The 16285-nt window shown below is 46.6% G+C and overlaps 1 protein-coding gene across 5 annotated transcripts in view; it reads right to left on the bottom strand.

The window, feature by feature from the left end:
• KAT2B (lysine acetyltransferase 2B) overlaps positions 1-16285 on the bottom strand; it is an 83090-nt gene that overhangs the window by 59366 nt on the left and 7439 nt on the right. Inside the window, exon 1 of one of the 5 annotated variants that reach the window (XM_040963542.1) lies at positions 3500-3884. The exons of the other annotated variants lie outside the window; for them this stretch is intronic. Within the exon in view, the coding sequence (XP_040819476.1) occupies positions 3500-3580 (81 nt within the window). The 5' untranslated portion in view covers positions 3581-3884. Of the gene's footprint in view, positions 1-3499; positions 3885-16285 lie in introns of those variants that run through there. 5 annotated transcript variants of the gene reach the window in all.

Below are 16285 nucleotides of genomic sequence, written 5' to 3'. Positions count from 1 at the left end.
GAAGCCAAGGGGGTGTTTAAGTATTTTGGCTTGTGGTTTGTGGTTTTTTCTGCTAGCTGGAATCTGCAGGGTGGTAGCACAGACAGCCACTCCCCACCCCCCACTCCAGCATTGGGCTGTCATTGTGCCCCTGCAGCTGCCCATGGAGTAGTCCGCTCCAACACATCCTGATGCCCTCTCAAGGTTATGCCTCCTGGCTCCAAGCTTCCAGCCACAGCTCCATCCCACAGACCTCAAGAGAAACGCACAGAACTGGAACGGCTAGCATCCTAGGTGATAAACAGGACAGATTCAGCCAAAGCCATGCTTGAATCCCTTCCAAGTCTTCTGTAGGCTCTCAGTGTTAGAAACGGAGCAGACCCCCACTAAAAACAAAACAACAAAAAGAGCGAGAAGCCCTCCCTGTGTAGTCTGATTTCCACCCACCTTACTGGAACGCCTAACCAGACAGCCATCTTCCTAACTTGGTCTATAAAGTCTCCATACTTTACTACCTTTGCAGAAGACTGAACATGACTTCAGTTCATCTTTGCAACAACTTAGGCTACGAAGTGGAAGGCCACACATAAAATGCTGATCAATTATTCTACCAGGGTACCTATCACAGTGGATCCCCGAGTGTGAAAGGCTATCGTGTTGGCATCGAATACCATGGCCATTTACAACTCTGCCCATGCCTACTAGCTGAGTCACTCTATCACCCACACCATTTATTCACTGCTTCAAACCTGTAGTGGTTCGGAAACCAGTAAACAAATCGGTAACGCAATGTACAATGCAGGCTAACACACAGTGACGAGATCCCGTATGGATACTGGTTCTAATCCCTGCAGCCCCACTTCCCATCCAACTCCCATTTGTGGCCTGGGAAAGCAATTGAGGATGGCCCAAAGTGTTGGGACCCTGCAGCCATGTGGGAGATCTGGAGGAGGCTCCTGGCTCCTGGTTTCGGATCAGCTCAGCTCCGGCCATTGTGACCACTTGGGGAGTGAACCAGCAGACGGAAGATCTCTCTTTCTGTATCTCCTTTTCACTGTATATCTGCCTTTCCAAAATAAATAAATAAATCTTAAAAAAAAAAAAAAAGTCTGTGTCTACCATTTAGTTTTCCCATATATTTTATGTTTTCCCACAATTGGCCCCTATAGCAAAGTCCTTTGTCTCATTACTTTTCTGAAAATGTACAGTCCTTTGATGTATTTAATAAACCCAAGTTGAAACCACACTTTCAAGATATTCATCAGGGGAGCTCCCAGGCCTATGCACAAGGAGCATGTTAAATGAACTTTTTTCTATTTTGCTCTTGCTAGTCTGTCTTTTGTTACTTCAGTTTTCAGGGTTTCAGCCAGTGAACAGAGGGCAAAGAGGAAAGTTTTTCTCCTCTACAAAAGTATTCCCAGGATCTTTTTGGAATTGGAGAAAACCAAGTTCATTGTGGACCAACCTCTCCTAGTAGCATACCAGTTAGTTCCAGAGACCCTCAAGTCCTGTAGCTTTTGGAACAGCTGGGGTTTGATCTAAGCTGCCTTCCTGAAAAATCCTTTGGTTTGACAAAGCAAGCACTGACAAAATGATCCCAACAAAGCAGATAAGCATGATGTGATAAACCTAGAAGAAAAAACCAGTCATAGCCAAAAATCTCTGAGTTTGGAGAACTGAATTTCAGGCAAAGGAACTACTAGGCCTATGGATCCATTAATGCAACAATATTCATTATCGGCCTATATAGGCCAGGTCCTTTTGCTTGGTACATAAGAAAATTAATATTCTGGGCCCTGCAATTGAAGTCCTCACCTTGAACGTGCCAGGATCTCATATGGGCACCAGTTCTACTCTCAGCTGCCCTACTTCCCATCCAGCTCCCTGCTTGTGTCCAGTCAAGAACAGCCCAAAGCCTTGGGACCTTGAATCTGCGTGGGAGACCCGGAAGAGCTCCTGGCTCCTGGGTTCGGATTGGCTCAGCACTGTCCGTTGCAGCCACTTGGGGAGTGAATCATCAGACAGAAGATCTTCCTCTCTGTCTCTCCTCTCTGTAAATCTGACTTTGCAATAAAAATAAAATAAATCTTGAAAAAAAAAAAAAGAAAATGAATATACAGCTGTCACAAAGCCCACATTAGGGTGCTGGGACATGGGGCAAGCAACAGGCAGTAAAACATGTAGTATATTAGAAAGTCATAGTACTGAGAGCAGGTTATAGTACACGGGGTGAAAAAAAACTGTGTCACCCACATCTTATCCTGGAGTCCTGGTTCACATTCATACTGCTCTGCTTCCCGTGCAGTTTCCAGCTAAAACGCCTAGAAGGCAACAGATAACAGCCCAGTGCTTGGGTCCCTGCCACCCACACTGGAGACCCAGATGCAGTTCAGCCTGGCCCAGTACCAGCTATGGCAGACAACTAGGGAGTGAGCCAACACATGGTAGCTCGCTCTCTCTTCATCTGTCTCACTGCCTTTCCACCAAGCAAGTTTAACAAAAAAAAAAAAAAAAAGTGAGAGTGCTGTGGGGAAAGGGAGACAGGTACAGTGGAGTCGACAAAGACTGCGCCAGAAGTGCAATTTTAACCAGGCTTTCAGAGAAGGTGGCATTAGAGCAAAAAATCTTGGAAAAGGGAGAGTGGTCTCTAGGGATCTGGTAGAACAGCAACTGACAGAAGCACAGCAAGGGTGCCTGGTTTGCTCCCAAAAGGGCAATCGCATGTGTGGCTAGAGTGCAGTAAGATGGCCAGCTGTGGAAGGTTAGGCATTTTATTCCTAGGCAATTACAAGGATTCGAGATTGGTTATTTGATCTATTCTCTCCCTTTCAAATAAACTCAGGACTTAAAACGGTAGTGGAGAGAAAAGAGGGGAGGCAGTTGGCCGAAAGCCTGAACGTCTGCAAACTCGCCTCTTTCTTCCATCTTTGTTTTTATTTATGTATTTAAATATTGATTTCATTTACAGGAAAGGCAAAGTACAGAAACAAAAGGAGGAAGAGACAGGGAGATCTTCTGTCCCCTCACTTACTCCCCACAATGGCTGCAATACTAGGGCTTGAGACAGGCCAGAGCCAGGCTGAAACCTGGAGCCTGAAACCCACCCACGTCTCCCAGGGGCATGGCAGAGCCCTAAGACCCTGGGCCACCTTCTGCTGCTTTCCTAGGGCATTAGCAGGGAACTGGACTGCAGAGGAGCAGCCAGGATTCCAACCAGCACTCAAATCAGGATGCCAACATGGCAGGTGGTGGCTTATTCTGCCACATCACAACGCTGACCCTCACTTTTTCTTTTAGTTTTTTTAGTTTCTTTTCGTTTTCAGGGCAAGCATCTCTACTTCAGAAGCAGTCATTGAGGCTTCAAGAAAATCTATTTTTCTTTTCTGTCTCTAATTTACATGAACAAATCACCCCATTTTCCTCCTACTTTCAGACCAGCATCAATTATGTATTATTCTGTTACACAAGGCAGCACAACCATCATTCACAGAGCATCTGAACAGAAAAAGAACACCAATACCTTAGAGAAGGTCCACGCAGAAAATAAAGGATTCTCCTCGAATTGCCACAAGATGTCACACGCTTTAGTCAAGGATTTCATTACCCACTAAAACGCTTGATTGATGTTGGGGCCAGGAGTCAGGTGGGTAATGCGCGAAAGTTCAAACCTCCAAGCTATCATGCAATTTGGGAGTCTTCCCTCACTGTCTAGGCAACCATCTGAACTTTCCACAAGCTCAGTGGACTTTGCTCCTGGGCATATTAGCAACCACAGCCCAAGTCTCCTTCTGGGCAGATCATCTGTAAACACGGAGTAGAACTGGCAGGATCAGAATAAAACCAAGCATGGCCAGCAGAAATGGACTTCAAAGAGTCATAGAAAAATGGAACGAAAAGATAAGTGTGCTCTGCTGAAAAAAAAAAAAAAAAAAAAACTTGTTTTTTGAAATCCCTGCTAGTTTTGTCTATAATATGCATCTCACACAAACTCTTTGAAAACCTCTCATATGCATGAATTTCAAGAACTTCTGCACCGAACTTAAGCTCTCTCTTAATGCCATTTTCTGTACACTTTTTGAAGTCCCCACACATTTGTACCTCCAGTGACAGCTGTTCAAACGAAAGACGGGATTTGCATCCTTAACACACTCCACAAACCAGGATTTCAAAAACCCTAAGTTTTATCCCTGTGGAGTTGATTTTATAATGCCCCCTTCCTCACTGAAATTCAAGCCAACAACTAACAAGCTTTTTGTTCTTATGTGACAATATAGGAATTCAGAGATCTAGATCTTGATTTTATTATTGCAACAGACTTAGCACCATCAGCCCAGAAAGAAAACGTAACACAAGAGAGACTAAGGGGCACATTCACGGGGGTCCTAAAGGGGTCAGTCTCCAACGTCACGGCAGGGAGATCTGTTATAAGCGAGTCTTGCATTTCCCCTACTTGATAAAGAGGCTACAACCCAAATACTTTCTTTCGATCTGGATGACAGAATTTGTCCAAATACATAGAAAATTGCCTGAAAACTAAGGACAATGAATAGAGGGAAGGAGTGAACTCATGAAATATAAAAGCCTTCAGTCCCCCAGACCTGTGCCACCTCCACCGCCACCCTGACAGTTTCGGCATAGAATAGTTTCAATATCCTTAAGTGGTCCTAAATTACCCTCCACTGAAATATCTGGGATTCCCTGGAATTTTGCTCATTGGGTTCAGTATTGCTTTGGTAGCACATGAAAAGTACTTCCTACAAATGCCCATTCAGCATGGAACACCTGGGGTCACGCAGGCACCAATATTTTCACTGTGTCTGAGATGTACTCTCCAAGTTACTAAACAGGGCAAATAAGTCCTTTAAAAATCATTCAATGCCATTATCACCATGGGACAGCAACGCATCTTCTGCCAAGTGTTCAAGGGGTGCCGCCACCATGCCCTCCACGTTGGCCTTCATCTCTGCCTCGCAAACGTTCCAGCCTGGCTGCTGTTGCTTGAGATAAGAGGTCTCCCTTCCAGACACCTTTGCTATTTCTCTCTCCTTAATTACGCTTGACAGCTGCTGTCCAAGGGAACTCTCAAGGAGGTTGTCCTTGCAGCTTTAACAAAGTCCCCGCTGAAGGACAATCTTTTACCTGACGCACTGCCAAGCCAATTACTGCAGCAGCAAGCAGCCTGCGGAGGGGAGGGGATGACCTCACCTCCCCCGAGAGCAAGTCTCTGCAGACCTGGCAGAACCACAAAGGAAAAAAGGCCACCACGCTGCTTTCAGCAAACCTGGATGAAGCATGTATCTGTGCCAACAGAATGCATGGTGAAAGGTCAAACGAAGGCAACACACTTAGTACTGCTCCGCAGAGCCCCGGATGGATGGAGGGAAGGACGGACACCTGATAAATCCCGTTTAGACACAGATAAGCCGAGAGGGGAACCCACAGTGAACGTGTGACACATATGTGAGGAGAGTTGGGGGGACAATCAAAGGAAAAAGTCAGCTAAGCAGCTAGTAGGATTCTGCCAAGAACCAAAATTCTGGAAAGTCATGCTGCAGGAAAAGGAATTGGCAACAGGGAGGCCCTACAGGAAGAACATGCCCACAGGAAACGTACGGAGCGCACTGGGAAGCCAACACCTGTTGACACCAAAGAGGAGACAAGTACATGCATGTGTGTTCTTGTCTTACCCTGTGCGCGGAAGGCTTTCATTAGTCCCATTACGGAAAAACGTGAAGCTCCAAGTAGCATGAGACTCAGATGAGATTACGGTCGGCCCTATAGCCATTTAGGAAAGGGGGAGAGTCATTTTATTTAGGACCTCAATGATCCAAACTGGACGAAGGGAACATGCTTGAAGCTAAGAATTAAAATCAAGGGGTTTGGTGCAGCCCACTCCAGTCCCGGCTCCTCCACTCGAGGTCCAGCTTCCTGCTACCCATTCTAGGAGACGGCAGGTGTTAAATGACTCAAGTGCTTCGACCCATAAAAACCACATGGGAAACCCAAATGGAATTCTGGCCTCCTGCTTCAGTCTGGCCCAGCCCCAGCTGTTTCATGCCATTTCATCAGTAGATGAAAGATCTCTCTTTTTCTCCCTCTTGCCCTGCCCTTTGAATAGATAAAAACACATGAAAATTAAAAAAATTTTTTTAAAACAGAATTCCTGGGGATAGCTGTTTGAGTTAGCAGTTTGGACACCACTGGGACACCCGGCTCCGACAGCAGAGTGCCTGGATTCACATACCAGCTCTGGTCCTGACTCCACGGCCTGATGACTCCACTGGGAGGCAGGGTTAGCGTGTCAGGTGTTACGTCCTGCTCACCTACAGAGAACATCTGCTTGACTTCCCAGATACATGAGCAGTGACCAAGCAAATGACAGGCGTCAGTTTCTCTCTGAGTTTCAAATAAATAAACTGCCCTATGATCCTACAATCAGGATATATGTCCAAAAAAATGAAAGCAGGAAGTCAAGAGATATCTGTACATCCATATTCCTCCAGCCTGAGCTCAACGGCCAAAAGGTAGAAACAACCCGAACATTCCCTGAAGATGAATGGATAAAGGAGACATAGTACTCAATTAGGCAAAGGAGTTTTCACCTTAAAAAAAAAAAAAAACGGAAATTAAGGGTATTACAAAACGTGAAATAAGCAAAGAACAAATACTGTTGCAACTCCATTTACACAAGGTATTCAAACTCATAGAGAGAGAACTGGTGGTTGCCAATGGAGTTGGAAGGACAGGGGGAGGGGAGAGAGATTATTGTTTAATGAGTGCAGAGTTTCAGGTTTGCAAGACAGAAACATTCTGTGATAGTTGCACAACAAGGTGAATTTCTTCATGCCACAGAACTACACGCTTAAAAGTGGTTAAATTTTATGCTATAAGCCTTGTGTCACAATTTCTCAAAGTAGCTGCAAATACTTCAACGGCTAAACATAAATTTACCACATTACCTGGCAAATGTATTCAAGAGAAAGAAAAACATGTATGCAAAGGCTGGCAATGCTATTCCTAACAAATAAATAAAACAATCCCTAAAAAAATACTAAAATTATCCCATGTATACAGGCACTAGTTCAAGTCCCGGCTGCTCCACTTCCCATCCAGCTCCCTGCGTGTGGCCTGGGAAAGCAGTCGAGGACGGTCCAGAGCCGTGGGACCCTGCACCTGTGTGAGTCCCAGAGGAAGCTACTAGCTCCTGGCTCCTGGCTCCTGGCTTCAGATCGTCTTAGCTCCAGCCACTGCAGCCCCTCGGTAAGTGAACCAGCAGATGGAAGATCTTTCTCTGTCTCTCCTTTTCTGCATAAAAATAGACCCATTTTCTGATAAAAAATAAATCAATCTTAAGAAAGAAGCCAGCCTTAAAAGACTACATACCCCTTATATGTATATTTCTATTTTTATATAAATGTTCAGAAAAGGCAGATCTATTGAAAGCAGACCAGCGTCATCTGAGGATGGGAGTCATCCTGACTGCAACTGGACACTAGGATCTTATGGAAGTGACAGAGAACTTTACAGAGTAGACTGCGCTGAAAACTATAATGTATAGTTAATTTGTTTTATAAGATTTTATTGGGTGCTGCGCAATAGCCTAGCAACTAAAGTCCTCACCTTGAATGTGTAAGGATCCCTTATGGGCGCTGGTTCTAATCCCGGCTGTCCCACTTCCTATCCACAGCTCCTACTTGTGGCTTGGGAAAGCAGTCGAGAATGGCTCAAGGCCTTGGGACCCTGCACCCACATAGGAGACCCGGAGGAAGTTCCTGGCTCCCCATTTGGGGAGTGAATCATCAGACAGAAGATCTTCCTCTCTGTCTCTCCAATGAAAATAAAATAAATCTGAGATTTATTTAGGTTACAGTGCTGGGCCCTATTTTAAAATTGTATTATGAACACTTAAAACTAGATAATTTGCTTTCCACAGTGGCAGAGGATACAAGCGTGAGGAAGACTGCCGCTGCATGCCCTCCATCACCTCCTACCAGCTGGCCGCCCTCAGGGGCAATGCCTTGCCCAGCACCAAGGACGTCAAGGAGATCCTGACAGTGCGGGCACTGAGGCAGATGATGATGACACTCAACAGGGTCATCAGAGAGCTGCATGGCAAGGACATCAAGGACGTGCCAGCCCAGGGCATCAGCAAGCTGACCAGAGTGCCCGCCTGCAGGCTCCGGGTCCCCGGCTGCCAGGTCTGTCCTGCAGCAGCAGAGAGAAGGAAAAGTCTGAGATGCTGGATGACGACGCGGGGTTCAACCTGTTCCACTACACCCCACGTCCTCCCAATAAAGCCTCTTTAAAAAAAAAAGGCATAATTTTAGGATTTTATAACTCAAAAAGGTTTTTAAACAAGTCAAGAATTTCAAACAATTAACTAGCATTTTCAAAGATGGAGGCTGTGCAGTTTCCCCCAACTTCTGTCCTAGAACTGTTGCTAACATAAGTAAGCTTAATTACTAAGCTACATTTGAAACACGCACACGTGTGGGCACACCAGTACTTAGGAATCTTCCTGTAAGCTCACGGAGCAGTCAACAAAGCAGCTACTGCTTCTGGGTGGCCACACCTTTCCTTTCAGAATCTATCTTAAGAGCAAATGACAAGGGCCATTAAGTAGGTTGCCCTGTTTTTCAAATGAATGGAGACTTTGAGACAATTACAACTTTCTAATAATAAAGAACAAGGTGGCTAGCATTCACTTTCGCCTCTGACTTGCTGACATTCATAGCTTTCTGGTCTTGTCATTAACTTGTTAGGGCCAAGTTGGAGTCTAAGGTGAATTTCAGAATAGTGTATCTAGTGCCCCTCCTTGATTTGCTTTATGAAAAGTCAGACACCCTTCTCCAGAGGGCTTCAGAGGCGAGAACGAGCGTTTCTGGCAATAGTTAGGGAGTGGGGAGCGAAATGGAGGACGAGGATGGACCTAGGGAGCCAGTGTTTACACGTTCACGTGCAAATAAGGAACAGCTCGGATTCTCCTTGCGTACAGGTACCGCCCTGAAGATTATCTTCTCATCTTATTTTAACGCAACAACATCTGGAATCAACTATGTACAGCTTGCAGGACAAGCCAGCAATTGGAATAACACTGCTGTGAGGTGGAGCAGTGTTTCCCAAACCACCTTCCAGGTCACCTTTTACCAGGTAGACCGCCCACACCCCCAGGCCTGTAGATTAGGGTGGGGCTGTGGATTCTGCATTTCTAAAAAGTTCCCTCCTAAGGACCAGTCTTTGAATAGGAAATGTTTGAAAGGATAAAGATAGCATGATGGGTGCAATTCCACTTTCCCCACCCTGGGTTCACTTTAGCTCTTCATATTCAAATGAAGTTCAAAATGGCTAAATAATCCTTTGCTTGGTGTCCACCTTCCAATCCCTCCAGCCCTTTCAGCTCACACAGCAATACAGGCGGGGCCTGCAGACCTCCACAAAGTCATGACTTGCAACTGGAATCTGAGTAGAATAGAGTTGGGGGAGGGAGGGGCAGGGCTCCGTCAGGGGAGCAAAGCTACCGGAAGTGAATCTAAGTGGAACTGGAAGAGGGGGAAAGATCACCAGGGAGATAATTCACTGCAGGAGCATCTCTGAAGACTCCGGAAAGCTGCTGCAGTGGCCAGGCAGAGTCACGGGAAGTGCAGGGATGGGCACGTGCAGCAGCAGCTAAGACTCCACTCGGGACAGCCACACTCCAGAGCAGGAGGCTGGGGTTCGAGTCCTAACTCCACTCCCCATGCAGCCTCTGACAGGAAAGGCAGTGGGTCCCTGCAACTGCTGTGCGAGAAGTGGGTGAGGTTCCTGGTTCCCAGCTTTGGCGATTGCAAGCCAAAGCAAAGGAGGAGGGGAGTGAACCAGTAAATGCAAGCTCTCTCCCTCAAATAATTTTTTTTTAAAAAATAGCCAATTTTAAAAAAGAAAAAAAGACATTAAAAAAAAGAAAATGGCAAAAGAGAATAGAAAGCCTCAGGAAAAAAATGACCAAGGCAAAACAATCCCAGTACAAACACTCTATTCAGAATGCATCCCGCCAGCTCTTCGTGGTTACTGCGACATCCAGCTCACAGGACTCCTGTGGGAAGGGGCTTTTGTGCCTATGAGTAACTAGGGCCAACTCAACATCCTGGAATATTCCCTTCCACTACCAAGTGGCCTAAGGGCTAGCCCGACTCCATGACACCTGAGTCACTTCTTCAGAACCAAGCCCTATCATGTATCACCCCGGGGAGGGCTTTGGGGTGTCCTCAGTGCCCCGGAACTCTAAAAGCAAGATGATTTCTTTTCATACACATACATTCCACCCTGGAAGTTGCCAAGGCAGCCAGTTCGAAACAGCCAGCTCCGTCTTCAACAACAGGGAAGGACGGCTCCAACGGCTTGGCTGGCACTGAACAGCTCAAACACCCAGCTGACTGGCGGTTTTTTTTTTTTTCACCCTTCAGCCTGTGGTTCTGGCATGCACTCCTCGGGGACAAGCAAAACAAACAGTGCCTTCCGTGTTGTTGCTGTGGACAACTCCCGTTCTCGTGGCCCCAGCCATGATCTGGGAGGGTGACAAACACACAGAACCATCTCCACCTGCGAAGCCCAATGAGCAGCCCGTATTCTGACAGCCTGCATCTTGTAGCCCTGGCGTGTACTTCAAGAACCCTTCGGCAACTATCCTGTTTCCCTTACAGACACTGCACTCCTTAAGACTTAACACTTCTGCACTCAAAACCATCATGCAGGGCCATCTTGCTTTTTCAAAGTTTCTCAGATTTATACATTCTCGACTCTCAAGCCAGGGCCCAGTCCAGGCCCTGATTGGCTATTTAGAAGAAATACTCTCTCTCTCTTTCTCTCTCTCCTCTCTTCTAATATCTTCCACTTCCAACCCTCCAGCTAACACCAGCTCATGTCACCCAGCACTTCCACAGCATCAAGCACGGGTGTCTGATACTTCCAACAGCAACTGCAGCGCAAATCATCTTGCTTTTCCCTCCCAACAACTCTGCAGGAACAGTAATTCAATGCTTAGGCGAGGGGTGTGGCCTTCCTGAGCTCACCCAGCTGGCAAAGGAGCCAACACCAAAACAGAACTGTGGAACAGCTTGCGCCTCTTCCTTCTTACCACGCAAAGACACCATTACCAAAAGCATTTCCCTCAAAATTGGTACCTGAAATGCTAGCCCTTGTAAACTGGATTGCTTCATAACCTAACACTACTTCCCACTGATTCTCTTTGGCTGTTTTTCCCCTTTATCTCATTATTAAAACTAATCATTATGGGGCCCGGCGCGGTGGCGCAAGTGGTTAAAGGTCCTCGCCTTGCATGCCCGGGATCCCATATGGGCGCCGGTTCTAATCCCGGCGGCCCCACTTCCCTTCCAGCTCCCTGCCTGTGGCCCGGGAAAGCAGTCGAGGACGGCCCAAAGCTTTGGGACCCTGCACCCGCGTGGGAGACCCGGAAGAGGCTCCTGGCTTCGGATTGGCTCAGCTCCAGCTGCTGCGGCCGCCTGGGGAGTGAATCATCGGACGGAAGATCTTCCTCTCTGTCTCTCCTCTCTGTATATCCGCCTTTCCAATGAAAAAATAATAAAAATAAATCTTTAAAAAAAAAAAAAAACTAATCATTATGAGTTAACACTGCTTTTAACTGTAACAGTAGCTAATATCCCTAAAGCACTTAGAAAAATGTCCCAAACTCTGCATCAAACTGCTAAAAGAATCATCTCATTTTAATCATCAAAATAACACTTCACTATTAACAGGCATATCTACTTAAACATCTCTAAAGAATTCTCACTTCTCTCACTTCTGACTTCTCATCCCAACCTGGCTTCTCTCACAGGTGTCTCCATCTTGGTAAATGGAACAATCAGATTCCCTAAATAATAATGGACACATCATCCTTTATTTCTGTCTTTCCTTGATCTCTTTTCCTACAAGAAATTAAATGCTGCTGCTTCTTGCTTCATAACAACTCCAACTTAGCACTTTTCCTGGCCTTGTACCACCACCAGTTATATCGACATTTCAGTAACTCCGACCTGGTCCTCTTTGTCTACCTCTATTTTTTCCATGGTTTATTCTTCTCGGAGCAGCCAGAGGACTCACTGGAAGACACAAATCTAACTTGCAGCCACTGGAAACAGTGCGGTTGTCCCTACCAGGTGAATGAACAATAAACTGCAGTGCCTCCCTACAGTGGATAGATTGCAAGCATATTATGCTGAGCAAAAGAAGAGTATGCACTTTGTGACACCACTTGTATGAAATCCTAGAATAACAAAAGCTATAGAAACACAAACAAAATCAGGGTTTTCTTCCAGGCAATAACCCAGAAGGTTATTGTCTATAATTTGTTTCTGCTACCAGAAATCAGAAAGCAATCTGCAAGAATAAGAATCCATCTGTCACGGGGTCATCATCTCTCTCTCTCTCTCTCCCACCCCCTAACCCATGACAATCAATGCTAGCCACTTTAAATAACAGTGTTGAGTGATGGGGTGAAAGCAGACATTATTGCCATCTCCATTTTAACAGCCACGAAACCTGAGGCTTCCATGGGTGAATAACCTCCCCATGGTCACGCAGCCAGAACGTGGCACATCAGAAGCCACCTCAGGCAGCCTGGTGCACAGACCCGTGTCCCAACTCAGGCTGAGTCTTGCTCTCTCAGTTTTGCTTCTCTGCTCGGTTTTGCTCTGTTCACTCGCCCTGGCTGGGCGTCCTCTCCACCTGCTTCCACTTCTCTCTGCAATAACTTGAGGCATGAATACTGACTCTAATAGCCTCCTTCCCCTCCAGCGCCGCTGAGCCACCCCAACATCTGTCTTCCGTAGCAAAACACGGAGCTCCTCTGCGGCTTTCGTTTCCTTGAATGCAAGTAGCAAACACCAGCCAGGCACAGACCTGACCAACAGATGTCCATGACGAGGTGCGGTGAGTCAGGTAGTCCTGTGGGTATGTGCAAATCCCGGGTTACATGACTCACTTTGTTATTTCAGAGTATGCTGACCTTGGCTTCCCTGGCATTGTGCCATCCAGTTTCAACACCAGCTTGTTAAAGCCAATGCAAATTAGCACTGCCACCATCAGCAGTGTGCTTTGACTCAGGTCTCCTCCCTGTTCTTCTGGAATCTCCAGCATTCCACAGGAGCCTGGCAAACACCGCCAAACCCAGAGCCTGCCATGTATGGGTTCTGATTAGGACAGCGACAGAGTGGAATCTAATAGAGGCAGTCCCACTTGTCTTGGCTTAGGTCACTGAAGAGATTACTCTAAGCCTCCTGGGAGATTAGGTGATACACCATTCCAGCTGGATCATCGGAGAGCGCTTTCACAAGTCTTCCCAAAATAAACACACTCATCCTGTTTAAGAAAATAACAAGCCCCAACCAAAGAACAGATTATTAAAGAAAAAAATCAGGACTTTACTTAAAAATGGGCAGCAAAGCAAAAAAAAAAAAAAAGTAGTAAGAAACATCTTGATACACATTTTTTTTTTGTCACTCACTAATATAAGACAAATTTGGAGAGTACATGCTAGGAGCTTTTTCTCACTTTATGGGTTTTAACATGTTGCTCTTGAAATGCTACTGACACCTTTGTGAAATTCAACTCTGGCTGATCCTGCCACAGAAGCATGCAAACCATCAAAGAAACGAGGCTCTTCAGCAGGTGCCTAGTGAGCCACCAGGCACTACAGGTGGCTACAGGCAGATGGGGTTCTAGCTGCCATGGAGGGTGCCTCGCTACAGACCTTGTGGGGCATCATCCACCTTCCGTTAGCCTCAGTTCCTGCATTTGCAAAGATAATTTCCTTTTTCCCGATATTAACAAGTGAATATAAAACTACCCTTTATGTAACAGGAATGCATTGCATACCTACTGTGTGGAGACACAGTCTACCTGGGACACAAAGCCAGCCAAGTAATCCCATGGTCCTAGGGGAATCAGGCAAGAACTGAAAGCAGAGGAGCAAGGACGGGACGTCCCGTATCAGTGCTGGATTTGCACTTCTCAGCTCTGGCTCCTGACTCCAGCATCCAGCCAGTGTGCATGCTGGGAGGCAAGGATGGCGTCTCACGTCACTGCTTTCCAGCTACCCAAACCTGGCTAGAGTTCTCAGCTCCTCGCTGGGCCTTGACCCAGCAGAGACCACTGTGTGCATTTAGGAAATGAACCAGTGGATTAAAAAATAAAAATCCCTACTCTCCCACCATCTCTCTACCTCTCAAATTCACAAGTGCAGTAAAATAAACTACAACAGACAAAGATTGTGAAGTGCTGGGTGCGGAGGAGACGAGGAGAGAAGCTGGCATTTGAATCTGAGAACAGACCACAAGGCAGCTTGAGAACAAGACAGATACAGTCAGAGAAGAGTGCACAAAGCAGAGGGTAACCACAGATCTAAGCGACTCCACTCTACAAAGGATGCTTCTTCAGTTGTGTAACCAGGTGTCAAGATACCACACAAGCCCCCCTAGTCGCTCCCTGAACAGGTGTCTTCGGAAGTCGCCCCTGGAATTGCATTTCAATGAAGACCAACTGCAACGGAGAGAACAACCCATGTGTGTGCAAATGCGTACAGACTCTAAAGTGACAGCAGGAAGAAGATCCTATCTGGAATTCATCTGTTACAGAAGACATTTCCTTCGAGATGGAGGGTCCCCAGGAACCCCCCCCCCGAACAAGCTCATCTTTTATAGTCAATCCTAGTTTTCAGGGGGCACAGCTGGTATCAGAGAACTGCAGGAAGGCATGTGGTAATGCGTATATCTCTCATTGCCACTCTGAGGAGGAGGTGGAGTCTGGAGGCCTGAGCAGGTAGTTCTGCCCAGCCTGGGGCTGAGGGATCTCCTCCCAGCACCTCCACCAACCAGGCCAACATCGCACAGGAGGCACCGCCTTCTGACGCAGCCTGGTAAGAAAATGTGCTGTCACTCTCAACAGGTACGCTTCTGGACAGCTGCCTAATACACTGTGAAAATCATTCCAAGCACCTGCCAGAGCCAGTGCCTTCCCAAGGCTATTCTACAGAAAAGACACCAGAACGGACTCGAGGAGGCAGAGGGGAGGAGAAGGATCGTGCCTGGTGGACGTTTCATCCAGTGTGACATCATCTGTGCCCCTCCTCCACACCCCCATCACTCTGCCTCGCCTCCACTCCATTCCTCATCTGCATCACCTTGGTCAATCATGCCTTGACCTCCTGTCCCTACACCTGTTCGGGAGTTCTTCCCACTATACATGAACACCCAACGCCCACCCTTTCTAGACCTAATTAACAGTCTATGAAACCATCCACATCCAGTGAATTTCATTCATCCTGAAAAGAGTTGGCAAATCTTGGGCCCAGCGTGATGGCTCAGTGGCTAAATCCTCATCTTGCACACGCTGGGATCCCATGTGGGCACTGATACGTGTCCCGGCTGTTCCACATCCCTTTCGGCTCCCTCCTTGTAGCCTGGGAAAACAGCCGAGGACTGCCCAAAGCCTTGGGACCCAGCACCTGTGTGGAAGGCCAGGAAGAAGCTCCCGGTCTTGGATTTGGATCAGTTGGGCCCCAGCCCATTGCGGCCACCTTGGGAGCGAACCAGAGGACGGAAGACCTTTCTCTCTGCATATCCTTCTCTCTGTAAATCTGGCTTTCCAACAAAAACAAATCTTTAAAAAAAAAAAAAAAGAGTTGACAATTTTCACTTGTTTTTAAATTTTAAAGCATGTGTCTTTACAACCTAACCCTCCACAGCATGGATGCATCTCACAGACAGAACACTGAGAGAAAGAAGCCAGACACAAATTGTTCATACCATATGATCCCGTTTATAGGAAACTGAAGAGCACACAAGATGACTCTGGTAGTACAAGCCACCGTAAGGCTTGCCAGAGTGGGCAGAGGGCTCCATGAGGAGCACCTGAAACTATGCCCACCCTTTATCTGCAGGGTGGTGGCACAGACACACAAGCATAAGGGCACTTGTAAAAGTTGGTGGAAGATAGAATTAAAAGATGTTTATTTTGGTTCAAGATATTAAAATCTGTGCATATGAAGGATCCTTAAAATTCACAGAAAATGCATATTATGAAAAAACTCCACATGGGATTTCAAAATTCTTCTTTCCATTTCCTTTCCATGCATTCTGGATGTGCTTTTATATGTAAGAATTCACGGAGCTGCAAACGTATTGTTTGAATCATTTAACAATATCTGAAACGCAGAGGCGGACAGAAGAGCACTTCCACATGCTGGTTCAGTCCCCACGTCTGCCACAGGCACTGCTCCCAGGTCCCCCACAAGGGTGGCAAGGACTCAACG

This window comes from Ochotona curzoniae, unplaced genomic scaffold, assembly GCF_017591425.1.
Source record: "Ochotona curzoniae isolate NIBS_2020 unplaced genomic scaffold, NIBS_Ocur_1.0 contig_1302, whole genome shotgun sequence".
In the NCBI taxonomy this organism is placed as follows: Eukaryota; Metazoa; Chordata; class Mammalia; order Lagomorpha; family Ochotonidae; genus Ochotona; species Ochotona curzoniae.
The sequence above is the reverse complement of the archived record's forward strand: the minus strand, read 5'-3'. Positions and strand labels throughout refer to the sequence as shown.